This window comes from Monodelphis domestica, chromosome 8 (assembly GCF_027887165.1).
Source record: "Monodelphis domestica isolate mMonDom1 chromosome 8, mMonDom1.pri, whole genome shotgun sequence".
NCBI lineage: Eukaryota > Metazoa > Chordata > Mammalia > Didelphimorphia > Didelphidae > Monodelphis > Monodelphis domestica.
In genome coordinates this window covers 8,828,954-8,846,243 of record NC_077234.1, presented here as the reverse complement: position 1 = coordinate 8,846,243, position 17,290 = coordinate 8,828,954, and the positions used below count along the sequence as shown (strand labels likewise).

Genomic DNA, 17,290 nt, shown 5'->3' with positions numbered 1-17,290 from the left:
GAAAAAATAACCCTGCCATGTTGCTGCGGGAGGGGGCGACGCCTCCCCGGAGATATGAAAGGAACAATCCATAGGTTAAACAATGGCGCGGCTGTAAATATGTTCACCCATTCTGTCTTAGACAGAGCGCGGGATCTACTGCTCTCCCAGTGGAGCTGTGGCCGCTCTTTCCAAGGCCTGCTCCGTCCAGATTCTGCAGGGAGCCCTGAATGTCCCACGGCAGGTCTTCCTCACTCCGGACACAGGGCTTGGGGGAAGATCGAACCCCTGCTCCCCCCGGCTTCTGCTGAGCTTCGCTCCCTGAACAAGGGCTCTGGGTCAGCCTAGAGGAATTTAACATTACTGTTAGCCCACATCTATGGATTCGACCTGCGGGGAGTTCTAGTCTGAAGCCTCCCTCACTGCTGTGAGTCTGAAGCTCAAGAACAGGACTTGCTGTGGTCCAGGCTAACCCCGTGGATTGGCGAGAAGGAAATGAGAAGCCCAAGTCAAAGAGGGGAAGCGTCTTACCCCGGACCACTCGAGTGCGTGGTGGCAGCCCGGATGCCCGTTGAGATTTTCTGACCCCAATCCAGGACTCGTTGCCACGTCCCACTCCAGTCTCAGGGAGGGCTCCGGGGCCCCTCGCCCAGCATCACCCAGAGTCTCCCTGACTCTTGCTTTCGGCTCCGTGTCTATAACGGCAGGTGGCCCCTCCTTCCCTTCCTTGGCAGGAACATGCGCCACAGGCGGGAGGCTTCAGAAATCCACTTCTTTAGGACGAGCATTTCCAGTAACATTTGGAAAAGGAGGTTCTCTCAGAGCATTTGCGTACAAATGCGAACTCCACTAAGGGGAGGCCGGGCTCCAGGCCTCGGGGGCCATGCTTGGCTGTGTGGGACCCAGGCGGACGGGCCCCTCCCAGAGCCAGAACAAGAGCAGAAGCCTTGCTCTGTGGAGGAAGGGGGAGGAGTGATCGGACCGAACTCATGTTTTATTCAGAGGCTAACACAGAAAATTGAAACTGTTTGCTTAAAATTGACACCATTTTTAGCCTAAACATTCTGTATAAACGCTACCAGAGGACTGAAATCCCTCAGAGGAAAATGCCAGTTTTCCAGTAGCCTGTGGGAAAGGCTGCCTCCAAATCATCCGCTCAGAGCTTCCCACGGTGCATTTTCCATGTGCTCTTCCGTGCAGGCATCGCCTCTCTGGATGGCCCTTCCCAGAGGGGAGGCAAAGCCCCCCAGAAAACACGGAGCTCAGGAGCCGAGCTGCTGGGGACTTTGGGAGGAGAAGGAGGTTCCTGCTGGGCCCTGCCTCCGTGGAGGAGCATCCTCACGAGTCAGGGTCTCCTCTGGCCCCCTCCGACCCGCAGCGGCCCACAAGGGGAGCCGGACGACCCCCGACCTCTCGCTTTGAATCTCGGGGGGTTGTTCTTGCTCTCGGTGCCCTTCGCCATCCCGTGTGACCTCGAACAGCACGCAGGATGGCTGTTACAGCACGTTGCACACACGGTGCAGACAGACAAGAGCGTAGACGAAGAAGGGACTCCAAGGCCAGCTAGCCCAGCGCGTTGGCTTTATGAACGAGGAAGCCGAGAGTCGGCGCTGGCAGGGGTCTCAGACATCGCTGGGCCATGATGGGAGGCGGTGCTGAGGTGCCTCAGAGAGACCTGGGTTCCACCTTGGACCCTGGCGGCGCGCGTGCAGGGGGCTGAGGCGCCAGTCGGACCCTGGCGGTGTGTGTGCAGGGGGCTGAGGCGCCAGTCGGACCCTGGCGGCGTGCGTGCAGGGGGCTGAGGCGCTAGTCGGACCCTGGCGGTGCGCGTGCAGGGGGCTGAGGCGCTAGTCGGACCCTGGCGGTGCACGTACAGGGGGCTGAGGCGCCAGTCGGACCCTGGCGGTGCACGTACAGGGGGCTGAGGCGCCAGTCGGACCCTGGCGGTGCACGTACAGGGGGCTGAGGCGCCAGTCGGACCCTGGCGGTGCACGTGCAGGGGGCTGAGGCTCTAGTCGGACCCTGGCGGTGCGCGTACAGGGGGCTGAGGCGCCAGTCGGACCCTGGCGGCGTGCGTGCAGGGGGCTGAGGTGCCAGTCGGACCCTGGCGGTGAGCGTGCAGGGGGCTGAGGCGCCAGTCGGACCCTGGCGGTGCACGTACAGGGGGCTGAGGTGCCCCATCTTTTGGCTCTCAGCCCCCTCTCTCATCGTTCAGCTGGGAGTTCATCTCTCTGGGATTGTACTTGGTGGGAGAAGTTTCCACCTAGAACTCGGCGCAGATCTTTGGCCTTTGGGTGCTGAAACGATTAGGCCAGCCCCCGCCCCCCCCCCCCCCCCCCCCCCCGCCCAACCAAACCTCCCACCCCACAGGCCTGCATGGCCAGCCTCATCCAAGAGCTTCGGCCCCTGGGCCTCCTCCTAGAGGGGAGTCTCAGGAAGGAACAGCTCAGCTACTTCCTCTGTGGGCCATCCGGGCCATCCAGGCCTCCTCGGCTCCCCACGTCTACCCCACGTCTCTATGGCCGGGGCCAGAACCCCAAGGAAATGCGGCGCATGCTGGCGAGGCCTTCAGAATGTCAGAAGGTTCAACACCAGAAATGAATGCAGTCCTGGCTGGGGGCGCCAGCAGCCAGCAGCCTTTCACTTCACTTCACCTCCCCTGAGGACCTGTGCATCGTCCCAGCTGCCGACCCTCTTCTGGGCGCTTTGCCTCTCTTTCCCCTTTTCTATGATATCTCTGAGGCTCGGGGCAATGAATGACACCTGAGAGTGCCTTAAAATGCCAAATCCTCACTCATTCACTCTCTTTGTTCCTACTTTTGCTATATATAGATATAAGACATAAGCCCGGGGAAGTGGGTGGCTCAGTAGATGGGGAGCCAGACCCAGTCAGGAGGTCCTGGATTCAAATCTGGCCTTAGACACTCGGAAAGACATTCCGTTGGAAGAGAGTTCAAAGGTGCATCAATCCCATTCATACATGAACACGAATCCTAACCAAACGCATAGCCAATATCTCTCCCCCTCTCTGTCTCTGTCTTTGTCGTTCTCTGTTTCTCTGTCTCTCTCTCACTTTGTATCTTTGTCTCTGTCTCTCTCTCTCTGTCTGTCCCTCTGTCTGTCTCTGTGTCTCTGTATGACTCTCTCTTGTCTCTTTCGCTCTCTCTGTCTCTGTCTGTTTCTCTGTCTCTCTCTCACTTTGTCTTTCTCTGTCTCTGTCTCTGTCTCTCCCTTTCTCTCTTTAAAGCAATGAGGATTTAAATGACTTGCTAAGGATCACACAGCTAGGAAAGATCTGAGACTAAATTTGAACCCAGGTCCTCCTAACTCCAGAATTGGCCTTCTATCCGTTGTGCTACCCCTCTTCCCAGTCTGTCTTGAAAATGTTCATGAGAAAGAACTTTCTCCTGCTCAGCAAATAGTGTATAGATCACTGGACCTGGAGTTGGAAAAATCAAATCGAACCTCAGCACTTAAAGAGATGTGTGACCCTGGACAAGTCACTTAACCATGGTCTGCCTCAATTTCTCCTAATGCAAAATACAAATTAGAATAGCATGGACTTTATCAGGTTGTTGTTGTTGTCTTTGCGGCCTCCTCAGACATTTCTGTGGATGTTCCTGATGCTCTGATCCATTCCAATGAATCACTCCTGCCTTCCTCAGATGTGTGGCTCCATCTCCTGCCTCTTTTCCCAGACCCTAGATGTCCTCCAGACCTAAATGTCATCTCTCCTCCCCCTTTCCTCCCCAAGGGGTTCCCTCATTCCTTAGACAGCCAGGTTGGGTCACTGGGAATCCTCCTCACTTGCTTCCTTTCTCAACTTTCTGGGCACTGGATTCCAACTCTAGAATGAGGGATGGTTTTAGCTGATTAGTTTTTAGATTAGGTATTTAGATCATTTAGAGATGATTTAGAATATAAATGAAAAGAAAAATGCAAATGAAATTAAGTAAATATTATTTTAATGTAAAAAATATCTTTAATGAGAAAAGTGGTTCATGCTAGAACCAAGATAAAGAGCTTGCTGTGCTGGAGTGGATGCAATCTTTTTTTTTGTATTTTATTATTTATCTTATTTTTTAATTTAATTGTTTTAATTTTAATTTTTAATTAATTAATAAAGAATATTTTTCCATGGTTATGTGAATTATATTCTTTCCCTCCCCTCCTGTAGCCAATGAGCAATTCTACTGGGTTTAACATGTGTCATTGATCAAGACCTATTTCCATGTTGATATGTGCACTAGGGTGATCGTTTAGAGTCTACATCCCCAAACATATCCCCATCGAACCACGTGGTCAAGCAATTGTTTTTCTTCTGTGTTTCTTCTCCCTCAGTTCTTTCTGTGGATGTGGACAACATTCTTTCTCACAAGTCCTTCATTAGATCATTTCATTGTTACTAGTAGCAAAGTCAGTTACATTCTATTGTGCCACAGTGTATCCGTCTCTGTGTACAATGTTCTCCTGGTTCTGCTCCTTTCACTCTGCATCACTTCCTGGAGGTCGTCCCAGTTCACATGGAGTCCCTCCAGTTCATCATTCCTTTGAGCACAATAGTATTCCATCACCAACAGATAAGTGGATGCAATCTTAAGATCCTCTTTGAGAGCAGCCATGAGGGAAAGCACAAGAAGACTCTGGCTCATGGCTGCATCTAGGGCAAGACGGAAGTTCTTGGAGACTTTCCAGGGACAGTATCCCAAGATCCCAGATCTTGTGCACGAAGGGACTTTCAGGGCTATCTGGCTCTTCTCCTCCCTTTACAGATGCCATCATGTAGGCCCTAGGAAGGCCAAAAGACTGACCCAAAGTCACACAGAGAGTAGGTGAAGGAGGGCAGCTTCACATTTGTAGGGTGCCTATGGAGCCCTCTCCATATCATCCTAGGACAATCACATGATTGAATGGGTGAATTAATGAAATACTTTTAAAAGAGAAAACATTTGTTTTCTCCCAGATTCATGGAATGATTTTGTCTTTGTGTCCCCAGAAGCAGCCCTGGGCAGTTCCTCAGTAAAGGCTCAGTGATTCAGGATGTTTATTTATTTATTTATAAATAGAGGGGGAGAAAATCCCTCAGGAGGACATTGGTCCAGGTCTGGTCTCATTAGCTTGTTTTCTATCCCATCTGGACTCTTGGTGGGATGGGTCCTGTGCATGCGAGATCAGAATGTGGTCACCCCACCCCCCCAAAGGTCTTCCATCTGTTGGACATTCACCTCTGGGTTGCTCTATTCACGTCCTGTTGTTGCAAAGAAATCGTTCCTCCTTTGGGAGAACAAGAGACCCAGCTGAGAGTCCTCATTTCTCCCAGAGCAGGCACAGGGCTCTCGCCACCTCAGTCCTTCCAGAACACGGCTCCTGGTGGGCAGTTCTGCCTGAATTCTGGCCCCAGATCGCAGGCACAAGGCAGCGATGTTGAGGGAAAGCAGCGAGGCCTGGAGGTGCCACACGCTTGGCCGTGGGCCTGGACTCTCGGCGGGTGACCGCTCTGTCTCCCAGAGGCTGAGCAGAAGTGTTTGGCGTGGAGCTTCTCACAAGCCATCTTGGTTCTTCCTGGCCCAGGCTCTCCGGGCCGGCACCAGCACTTTCTGCCAGAGCTCCGTGGGTCGGGGCGAGGGAAGTGCAGAGAAGGCTCGCTGTGCAGATGAGCCTGGGCCTGGCCTTGAACCACCACGCTGTGGACGCAGGGGAGCTCTAAGCAGAATGGAAAACATCCCCCTGCCTCCCGGAGCCGCTCTCACCTGCCTTTGTGTGACCCATTGTCTGCTCCACTGCAAAAGAGGGAGGGAGCGCCAGCTGTCGGCGCATATGCCCACTGCCGTGGCAGTGCCAGGATAGATGGCTTCCATGGGCCCCATTCGCTGCGTTCTATATCCTCCTGCTGCCCATGGACCCAGTGTGCTGGGGTGGCCTCGGCGACCTGGCTTCTCCCCCTCCTTTGCTCTGCCTGCCCAGGTGCCAGGCTTCAGGTTCTCGCAGCAGATGGGCAGCTCTGCGGGTAGCGCGCCATTCCTGGAGCGTGACTGGCATGGGCCGGGGGGGGGGGTAGGGGGGCACGCTGGCTCCCTGGCCCACGAGCTTGCTCCTGTGCCTTTTCCAGAGGCTCCCACAAGGGAATGGGCTGATTCATCATCCTGTTAAAATGGAGCATCCACCGGGCTTTGCCTTCCTGCGGGTGCGCGTGGCTATTTTTATGTGTGCTTTTCGCCTTGCCTCTGTTCTTGTGAATCCAGTGCTGGCCCAGGTGCCAGACTGGCTGCCCCCGAGGTCCTGCTCTCCCTCCGTCCCCAAAGCAGGCAGAGTTGGGAGCTGCTCCTTGTCTGGCCACTGCCCTAAGCCCATTGGGAGAGCGGGAAGGGGGCCAATGCTCTCGTCGCCCTCTTCTCTTTAGAGATGAGGAAACTGAGGCTGGGGGGTGGGGGGCACTGACTTCTCTGCTCACCACCGTTCCTAAATGCCAGAGCCAGGATGTGAACTGAGGCCCTCCGGCCTGGCTTCTTTTTATTTATGTTTGTTTTTTCAGTTTCCTGTCGAAACAGGTTTTGACAATTGTTTTTGGCGTCTTAGGATTCAGATTTCTCTCTCCTTCCCTCCCTACTCCCTGAGGTGGTCATTAGTTATAGGTTATACAAGAGCTTTCCTGTACTACAGATTTCCATATTGCTCCTGTCGCAAGAGAAAAACACGCCACATTCTCTGTTCTGTCCACGGCTCAAGTCTGAGCCTGATTCCTTTGGGAGAGCTTTTCTTCAAGGGGTTATGAAGAAATTGGGCCCCCCCAGGAGAGCTGGGTGACCTCCAGCCTTCCCAGATAGACTCCCTCCCCATGGAAATCAAGATGGCACCCCTTGGGCCCCTAAGGCCATCTCCTGATTCTCAGCTTTGGAGGCTGTTATTTTTGTCTCAAAAGTCTACATCTTTTGGTGGGAATGTTTTGTAGGTACTTGAACTCCTTTCTTGATGCTTGGAGTAGTTTTTTTTTTTCCCTTTAATATAGAAGCTATAGCTTTGTCAGTGCCATTCCTGAAGCTTTTTTATTTTTATTTTCATTTTATGAGGAGATGATTCAATCTTTACTTTGTCCTTTGTCTCTTAGGGACCTGGACAGTTTTCATTTGTGATTTGTTTTCATCTAATATCCGTTTTATTTTTGTCTTCATCATAGTTTTAAGGGGACTCTTGATCCCTGGAGCCTTTTCTTCAGTTTATTTTTTAATGTTGCCTTTTCAAAATTTACTTCTAATTTTTGACGTTTTGACTTTGTTCTGAAATATCTTTTTTCTCTTTGTTTTTCTTTCTGCTTTCATTCTTTGGGATCTAGTCTTTTCTGAGTGATTTCCTCCTATTCCCCTGCAAGGAGTGGAGATCGTTTCGTTTTTTCTTTATTACCCATTTTATTTCGTTAGGTATTCCTTTAGTCCTTTGGGGACATCTTTGTTTTCCTTCTGGAAGTCTCGATTTGTAGTTGGTGTCCTCTCTAGCTGAACTTTGGAACCTGATCTGTCTCCTCCTTGGTTTCTTCTATTCCTGAATTGGAGCTCGGTGCCAAGGCTGGCCTGGGGAGAGGGTGGTCCTCCCATCGCTCTCCCTGCAGCCTGCCCAAACTCCTGTTGCTAGGGAACCGCAGAGCATCCCTCCTGAGGGCCTTCAGGCTTTGCTGGGCCACACTGGCTGGGGTGACCCCCGGCCGGCTCCCCCAGGGCATGGGGACTCCAGACAGTTTGGAGGTCTCGGACTCCAGCGGTCTCTCCAGGAGGTGGCGGCCTCAACGCCTCCCGCCGAGGCTCCGCGCTGCTCTTACTCACGTGCCTTTCCTGCTGCTGTCTTTCAGGCCGCTGCGCCCGCTGTGGCGAGAACGTCGTTGGCGAAGGCACCGGCTGCACCGCCATGGACCAGGTCTTCCACGTGGACTGCTTCACCTGCATCGTGTGCAGCACCAAGCTCCGCGGGCAGCCCTTCTATGCGGTGGAGAAGAAGGCCTACTGTGAGCCCTGCTACATAGTAAGTGCTCTGCGTTCTGAGCCTCACTTTCCTCCTCTGTAGAATGGGCATAGCAAATACTCGCTCCCCCTACCTTACGGAGAGGCTGTAAAACCCCTTCGTGATGCTGAGAATTTCCTCAGAAGAGACAGGCTGGTGCAGGGGGCCAGAATGTAAGAGGGATCCTGTGTGCAATAAGAACATCCGTTGTGGGGTCCGAGGGCCCGGCTTCAAACCCTGCCTTGGTCCCGAGGGGCCTGTGGAGCCAAGGCCCACTGGCCTCCGCGTTCCAGGGAGGAGGCCCCGAGGCTGCGGGAGGGGGTCACCTCCTCGGCGGTGGCGCTGCTTCTTTGGGGACAGCTTGGATGGCTCAGAATCAGGGATGTCCGGCGGTGCTCCGACCAAGCCGGGACCAGCCAGCAGGCCTCCTGCAGCCCAGGCCTGGCCCCTGGAGGCCCTTCTTTGGCCCATTCCCCCCGCTGGTCTTCTCAGAACCCCTGACTTGTGAAGCTCAAGATGCTTTCCTCCCCTTATGGTCTCGCCTAACGGATTTTTCCTGCTACCCCGTCATTATCGCTCCCTGTGAAGGAGGATTAATACCAATTCCCTCCGAGTTAATGACTGTTTACCTTAAACAGCCAACAAACTCGCTTTCCAGTGACACCGTTTAGCCTCTCCGAAGTGTCTCTTGGCTCCTTGTCCCGGACTCACAACCTGAGTCACTGGGGGAGGCGGATTTCCAGGTCACTCTCCCTGTAGGGTGTGTGTTTGTCCTAAAGGGGGCTCCCCGGGGTCGTGGGGGCTCGCAAGCAGGGGCCGCTTCTGGAGTCACCGGCTCGAAGCTAGCGCTGGCCACGGAGGCAGCCTGCGCCGACTCACTTCCCCGGTGGGAGCCTCCGACAAGGTCTCCGAGACCTGGTGTCTGTGCTCTCGAGGCGTTTGGGTCTCCGTCAGGGCTCCTCAGTGCCGTCCCGTCATTGACTTCTGGACAGCGTCGTTTCTAAGGCTGTGGTGGCCTCCCGATCCCTGGAGACGGACTGGGAGAGCCTGAAGATCCGGGTTCCAATCCTAGTTTGGGAGGTAGGACGGTGTGCGACCAAGGTAGGCTTCCTGACTTCCGTGTTCTCTGTCCTCTCAAGTTCCTCTAGCCCCACGGCCTGCACCCTGGGAATCTCCCAGGCAGCTGCTATCTTGTGGTTCTTGTGCAATGTGCTTAAGTCCAGAAGAAACAAAGGCCATCTGGAAGTATTTATTCTTGAGAACCAGAAAAGCCCAGTGGCGAACGCGAGTGGGGAGGCGGCCTTGCGTGGGGGGCACATTTCTCTCTACCTCCGAGCTTTGAGCGAATTCCTCCTGGAAGGAGGTGAGCTCCAGGTGTCTTCCTGGGAGCTGTGGGTGTTAATCCTCCTGAGAACTTAATGAAACTAATGAAAAAATAATAGTTATTCATGGAGTTTAGCTCACTACTTGGAGTTGACGCGATGGTGTTTGGTCTGCATTTTCAGCCATTGGCTGGCATTTGGATGATGCTTTTTCTGTGGCTACTTCATATTTCACTCTGCAAATGCACAGCTTATTAGAAATGTCCCTGGGGATGGAGAAGGCCAGTATGGCCCGACATAGAACTGGCATCAGAGCTAATCTGTTTTATACAAAGGGCAAACACTGGCATCGTCCAGTGGACGCAAAAAAGGGATCTAATCCCACCTCTTTCGTTGTACAAAGAAGAAGGTCCCAGCGTCACACAATGGTAAATGATACCGCCACAATCTTGGCCCTGTTCTGACCTCAGTTACAGGGCTCATTCTTGGAGAGCGTTGCAGATACAGTGGCCACCGAAGGAATTCCAGGAAGAGCTATAGCGTTATCTGTGGCCTGCCATCTGTCCGTGAGCACCTCTCTTCTCTGGTTGGTTCTGAGGACGTTTTCCCTTCCTCTCCCTGTCTTTGGTACTCCTTCCTTCTCTAGGTTTGGTCAGGCTCCATGCAGAGAGAAACAGATACAGAAATAATGTAGAATGACAAGATTAATGCATGGCGGAGATGACAAGAAGTGCCATCTGGGCTTTCCGTTCTTTCCTGGAGTTCTCCACTCGCTCAAAGCCATGCTAGCGCAGGGGAGATGGGGAGCTCTTGAAGGCTCTGCCACGGGGACACAAGTCCTAGCCTGGGTCTGGTTAAGTGGGACGTCCCTCACAGATGTGCACCACTGTCTGGGAAAGAGCTTGGTGAAGTAGGCAAAGTCCATTGCCACAGTGGCCACAGGCCAAGAGAGTTTTTAGCCCCAGCAATGCTCAGACTCCCTCACCCTCCAAAAGAAATTCAGTCCTTGGTGAATGGAAAATCCATAATACCTACTTCCCAGGATTATGGTGATAATCAAATTAAATCCTATTTATGCGTTACTTAACATAGTGCCTGGCACATAGTGGGTCATTAATTAATGATGGATCCTTTCCTACAGAGAGGCAAGGATTTGAATTTAACTTTTTTATGATCTTCAGTGCTTAGAGTTTAGGCCTTGTAGTCAAGAAGTCCTGGGTTCAACACACTAATGTGACTGCGAAAAATATGGGTTTCAAGACTGTGAATTGCCAAAACTGTAAAGATAATTTTCGTGTCTTTATTTTTATCAAAAATAAGTGGTCACCATGGGAAAAATTCCCAAATATGAAAATACCCAAGTCAGCTGGGGTTTATGGAGATTTTAATTAATACAAATGTAGGAATTAAGGAAAGGGAGAGAGAATAAGAGAAAATAGTATGAGCCTTAACAGAGACTAGTCAGTCTTTAATCACTCACCACAAGATTTGTCCCAAGCAAAACTCCAAACCTACGAACTCCCATGAGTTCAAACTCCAACTAGTCCGAATTCCCCCTAAATTCAGAGAGCCGCTTCCTTTTAAAGAGAAATTTATGTCACCTCCCCTAAATTTTCACATCTACCAATCACAGTACACGTTTTCCACAAGACTGACCATTCTTAATTCACATCTTCTTTTGTTCTCACCTTCTCTGGGTAGACTAAAACTTCACACCTCTTTTGCTAAGCTTGCCTTTTGTAAGTTGCTTGACCTTTTAGTGAGTAATTTAACCTTTATAGGTTATTTTGTATTTTTTGTATATTTTGTATTAGATCTAAAATTAGAACACCTAGTTTAAGGTTTTAGCTTCACTATAAGTATGAGTTGGGGACTTTTCATTGTTCAGTAAGGAGTTTACAACTTTATCTTCCCCTAAAGTATGCCTAAGTATGGGTGGAGTAATGTTAAAATTCCCAATACATTCCTGATCAAGTACCTCCATTTGTTACAATAAGGGAATAGCTTAACCAAATCTTCTAAGGTAGAGTGTGAGCAGTTTTTAAGATTCACACTAACCATCTATTTTACCCTGGTCACTCTTGGCTCCAAGGCCTTCTGTAATAGTAAAAAGGTTGAACACGATGGTTATTAAGAGAACGTGAAGCTCAAAACCTATGATGTTGCAATTGTGGGATGACCCTCCAATAGTGAGAATATTATTTCAAGGTTCCAAGTTTCATTTAAGCCAGGACATTGTTCAGTCAACATGGATTTATCATGTGTCAAATGCTAGAGATCTGAAGACAAAAATGAGATTCATTCCTTACCTTCATGGAGTTTACACTCTACTGGAAGACATACCATGCACATTTGCAAGTTCACTGAGAAATAAATAAATCTAAGGTGTTGGAGAGATAGCACTTAGGGAATGAAGAAAGGCTTCAAGCAGAATATGGTGCTTGGAGTTACGTGGAGCCTTGAAGGAAACTCTGCAAGGCACAGTCAGTTGGGGCAAGCTAGGAAGGTCTGAGATCTAGTCTCTCCCCAGTTGTTTTCCCCCTCTTCCCTCCCCACTCATGCAGAGGAGTCTGGAGCACAAGATTTTTCATTATGGTTAAAGCCTAAGTGATTATTGCTTCTGAAAATAGCAAGTTAATTTCCCAGGTGTCTGAAGAGTAAGGTACCTTGGCTAAAAGCATTAGCAGCAAACATGTTCATGTTCTTTTGAACCCTAATATCAGCAAAGAGCTCCAGCTAAAAGCATTGAAAACTTTGAAACCAGAATAAGTGGTTGAGTTTGGTACTTAGGCAACAAAAAATGTTCTCTCATGTTCTTTGCTCTTCCCAATAAAGTGTACCAGGAGCAATTATGACTGAAGCAATAAGTGGGTAGGAAGAACCGAGACTGGCTAAGAACTCGCCCACCAGCCAGGACATTCACCTCATATTCCCTTTCCTGCCCAGAGATCTTCCCACTCACTGGTCAGTCCTTCTCTCTAACTCCTAGTGCCAATACTGTACCCATTACTCCACCAACATTGGCCTATGTTGAAAGAAGTGAAGAGCTCTGAGTGCCATCTTGATTTCTAATCCTATTGAAATGAATCTCTACTGCAGAATGAGGTGATGAGGATACCACTTAGTTTACCACCACCCATCCTCAAAACAAGGATAGTCTGAGGTCTCCCTAAGTCAACCAGTGATCCAAGGATAGAGTCATTCAAACAGGAGACAGTGTTCAAAATTCCTAGGCCAAGTTAGTTTAGAAGTCTCTTTTTAGGTCAGGTACATAGAGCTCACATTCTAAGGCATCCTTGCTACTCTCCTTAGCATCCCTCTTTGACTGAAAGGCAAAGCTAAGGTTTTAATGTCTGTCTGTCTCTCTCTCTGTCTCTCTCTCTCTCTCTGTGTCTGTGTGTGTCTCTCTCTGTCTCTCTCTGTCTCCCCCCCCCCCCCCAAATTTGGCATAGTAGATAAAAAACCTGCCTTTTCAATTATGGAAGACCTGGGTCCATGACCTGACTCTGACATCTCCTGTGAAACTCTGGGCCAGAAGTAACCACTCAGTTCCCAAAGCAACTCTAAAGCCAGAAGTTGCAGCAAAAGTATTGTCCTACATGCTGGGTTTTTATCTGTTTCTCCCATGCTCCCAGTCCCTGAAGTGGGAAATAATGAGGCCGTTCATTCCGGAGTCATGGGTAGTAGGGATGCTTCTCTGCTCCGGGATGGACCAGTGGCCACTGACCCTCCTTCAGATATTCAAATCCTCTGACGATGTGGCCTTAGCCGCATTGGGCAGTGTCTGAAAACTGATTGTTATTCGGTGAGAATATGAAGATGAGACTTTGGGCTGTTCTTCCAGCTGGGCTAGAGGACTCCAGGGCATAGACACCCTTGTTTTTCTTACTGAGGATAATTGGCTCTAAGAGCTCCATGAATTTGGAATAAAAAATGTTTTGAAAAACATTTTCCCTTTTAATGAGCATTCGGATTAGGACCCTATAATTACAAAGTGCCTTCCCGGGTTCGAAGGAGTTTTGAGATGGCCTGACAATGTGCTGATGACAAGCCCCATCTCTAGAAGGCGTCTTTTTTCCAAGAGCTCAAAGCATTTTATGGATGTTACCGCCTCAAGACTCCTAGAGCCAGGCAAGATTGACAGGATGAAGGCATCATTATCCTCATTTACAGGGAGAAAGAGGGAGATAGAGGACAGTGGGCAAGGCAGCTCACTAATATGGGCGGGGGGTGGGGAGGAAGGGAGAGATGGGCAGAGGCTGTCTATCTCTTCCTTCTAGATACCCACCATTCACTGATGTTGAGAAGAGAATTGGGCTAGAATTCAAAGGGACCTTAGAGATGGTGTCCCTGCATTCTGTCATTTCCCAGATGAGAAAACTGAGGCCCAAGGAGGTGAGGTACATTTTCCAATGTCTCTCAGCTACTTCTTGGAAAAACTTGTTCTCTGAGTCCTTCTGAGGGTATTGAGTCATTTTGCATTCCATTATCTCCCCCAAATCGAATGAGAGCTCTGGGAGAGCGTAATGATTTTTCTTGAAGTCGTTCACTAAGGCTCTCTCATGAATAGATTAAAAACCACCTAATACCTTGATAATCCAATCCTTCTTTTGGAAGAAGGGGCCCTTGTGTGATTGAGGATCTGGAATCTGGAAGAGATTCCAAAGAGCGTGCAATGAATGTCCCTCTGAGGTGATGCAGAGGATGAGCAGCGGGCAGTGACTTTACCAGGAGGAGTTTGAAAGGATCAGAATAATAACATGCCATCGGAGCAAGGAGGGATGGAAAGAAGACGGTCCTTCTGATGGCCAGAGCCAGGACGAGCTCAAGGACAGCCTGTGTGTTCCCATGAGGCCAGGACAAAATGCGGAGTCTTGGAAACATGCAGCGGTACACCCTGTGGAAAACGTAATGGAGGACATTAGGAGACTCATTGGCCGAGGAACTTTGACTAGGCTGGGATCTGCGCTGCAGAAAGGAATGACCTCATCGTTTTCCTGAATGAGACAAGAAATCCATTGGTCCATTGATTGATGGGCCCATTCAAGCCCCGAAGTATGTATTGGAGGAAGAGATGGATTGAGTGGACTGGGAAAAACAGAAACCCAATCCAAGAAAGGACCTTATTTGCCCAGACAACGTCCAGCAGGGAGGGATGGCTTTGGCTTGCCACGTCCTGGAAGCTTGAACCTCGCTCCTGCCCTGGTTGGGTGGTTTTAAGTCAAGCATGAACTCACCGCTCTGCCTCTGGAAGCATTTCAACATCAGGCCACTGTAATAATGGTTTAAGATTATTTAATCCCATTACTTATACACTTCATTAGGCTGAGTGAATTGTTGGCGGGGATTCAGTAAACTTCCTACTCTTGAGATAAAGGAAATGAAAGAAAATCAAGACCAGAGTCTGTTCCTCATTTTCTTTACTATTTGTCTTATATCCTTTTAAGGCTAAAGGAATGATAATTGCCCCCTGCCTGCAGTGGAGCAGGTAATCTCCTCCAGCAGGTTCTTCTGCTCAGCCCTGTCCACACTGCAATGGGAAACCTCCCCAGAACCAGATTTTTCAGACAATGAGGAAAGCATACACACAGGCAGGAAAGTTGGCCTTGGGTGGGATGGGGAGAAAGAGAAGCATTCCTGGAACTGACTGGTCTGTGGTGGAAATTGCCTCCACAGCCCTGCTTGCAAAGAAGTTCATGCCCCAAGACCAGGGACTGTTCCTGGCCCCAAAATGGCGCCACTCATCCAAATCAAGAGGCGCCATTGAAGTTTCCATCCATAGAAAGGATTGTAGCATCTGAGTTCTGCCCGAGTACCCTTGGGGTAGGGAGGGGGACCTTGGATTGTTCTGTTTTGTTTTTTTTAATGAAAAGGTCTAGGAAAAGTTTCTTGTAGAAGAAGGGCTTTAGCAGAGGCTGGTCAGAAGCCAGAGAAGTCCAGATGGAGGCTTGAGGAGGAGGAGGAGGAGGAGGAGGAGGAGAGAGCTGGGTAATAGGGAGCCCCCTTCAGGGAAGGGTCAGGGGCCACGGCTTCCCAGAGGACCTGGAGGGGATGGAGGGATGAGGAGGCTGGAAAGAGGACAGGGAGGGAACGTGAACCTCTACTGACCACCTGCTCTGTGCCGCTCTGGGAAGCCCTCGACAAGGTCTCTCTCTTTGGTCCTCCCCATGGCCCTCTGATTCTCCCGTAAGAAGCTGAGATCCTCTTCATCACCATCGTCGCTCTCCAATATTCATCTTTTTCCATAGGATTCAGGGAAGAAGAATCCTGAGATGAGTCGAAGGGAGGCAATAGGTGGATTTTGTCCTCCCTCCTTTGTGCCAGGCACGATGCCACGGGCTCATATCCATAGTGCCTCCCTTGGGCCACCCAATGGCTCCTGGAGCCAGTGGTTAACACTGTGTTATAACCGAAGAAATGGAAGCAAAGAGATGTGACGGGACTCGACCAGGGTCACCCAGACTCGAACTCAGGGTTTCCTGATTCCTGGTACTGTGTTTCATCTCCTTTGCTCTCCAGGGGCCTGATATTATTATCACTAATAATAGCAAACAACATAGGTGTGGATGTTTCTATAGATTCTGTGCATCTGGGTGTTTGTGTATGAGCCTAGATCCACGTCCCTGCGGCCTGAGACATCTCATGCTTTCTCTCCCATCGCTCTGCCAGTCACCAGTGACACTCGCTCTGCTGTTCTCCTCCTCCTCCTCCTCCTCCTCTTTTCTCCTCCTTCTTCCTCTTCTTCTCCCTCCTCCTCCTCCTCCTCTTTTCTCCTCCTTCTTCCTCTTCTTCTCCCTCCTCTTCCTCCTCCATTATTTTTCAGTCATGATCCACTCCTTGGGACCCCATTGAGGTTTTCTTGGCAAAGATACTGGACTGCTTTACCATTTCTTTCTCTGGCTCATTTTACAGATGAGGAAACTGAGGCATAGAATTAAGTGATTTCCCCAGAGCCACACAGCTAGGAAATGTCTGAGGCCAAATTTGAACCCAGGTCTTCTGACTCCAGGCCTGGCACTTGATCCACTGGGCCACCTCGCTGCCCTTCAGAAACAATTCAGACCCGTTTTTCTAGCTCCATATCCCATTTGGCTTCCACAAAACTGGAGAGGTAGCCTTTAAGGGCAAAAACATATTCATGTAGGATTTATAGATCTCCATAGAATATTGAGATAAACACAGTTATCAGCCCTACAGAAATGAGTAAATAGGAGTATTAAAAATAGGGGGGCTTTTTAGCATATTGTTTTACTTTTTATTATTATTAAAACTCTTTCCTCCTGTTTTAGGATTGATACTGAGTATTGGTTCTAAGGCAGAAGCGTAGTCAGGCATAGTCAACAGGAATCAAGTGCCTTGCCCGGGGTCACCCATTGGGAATGTGTCTAAGGTCAGATTTGAACCCAGAACCTCCTAGGCTTAGCTCTCAACCCACTGAACACCTAGCTGCCTCCTGTGGTAGCTTTTCAAAGTTTGATCTCGTGCTGGGGGGTAAAGAACGCATGAACCGATAGGAAAGAGCCCTATTAATCCACCTTTAGCAGACAAAGCAGTGCAGTAGTAAGTGAAGGAAAGACGGACACAAGATGCAGATCTAAAGGGAGACTAGAGTAGGGGGGGCTTCCTTGAACCAATCCTAGTCATATCAGTTGGTTATAGTCAAGAGAATACTAGCGGCGGGCGACTTGCGTATCCCATCTGGGTCTCTGAACAAAGCTAACCTTTAACAACGTGTGTATGTCGGGGGCAATACTGCTGGGGTCGATCATTAGTGACTGGACCAGGGTCTCATGGCTAGTCCATTTCAGAGGCGGGGCTGCATCTCCCTTCTTCCTGACCCGACGTCTAGGCTGACTCTTAGACTCGTACCTGCGGCTGTCCTTGTCGCCCTGAACCTGCATGATCCAACCTGCGGTCACCAGGGAGTTCTCAGAGGAAGGAATTCTAGCTCTCCCTGCCAGAAGCCAGCTAATTGATCATCAAAGTCCTGAGGGTTCGTT

The 17,290-nt window shown here is 50.1% G+C and overlaps 1 protein-coding gene across 4 annotated transcripts in view; it reads left to right on the top strand.

Annotated features, from left to right (window-relative positions):
• LPP (LIM domain containing preferred translocation partner in lipoma) overlaps nucleotides 1-17,290 on the top strand; it is a 470,195-nt gene that overhangs the window by 384,773 nt on the left and 68,132 nt on the right. For all 4 annotated transcript variants that reach the window (XR_008914153.1, XM_056808011.1, XM_056808012.1 and 1 more), the window contains one exon: nucleotides 7,820-7,989. Coding sequence is in view for 3 of the 4 variants with exons in the window: in XM_056808011.1 (XP_056663989.1) it covers nucleotides 7,820-7,989 (170 nt within the window). In the remaining variant the exon portion in view is untranslated. The remainder of the gene's footprint in view (nucleotides 1-7,819; nucleotides 7,990-17,290) is intronic.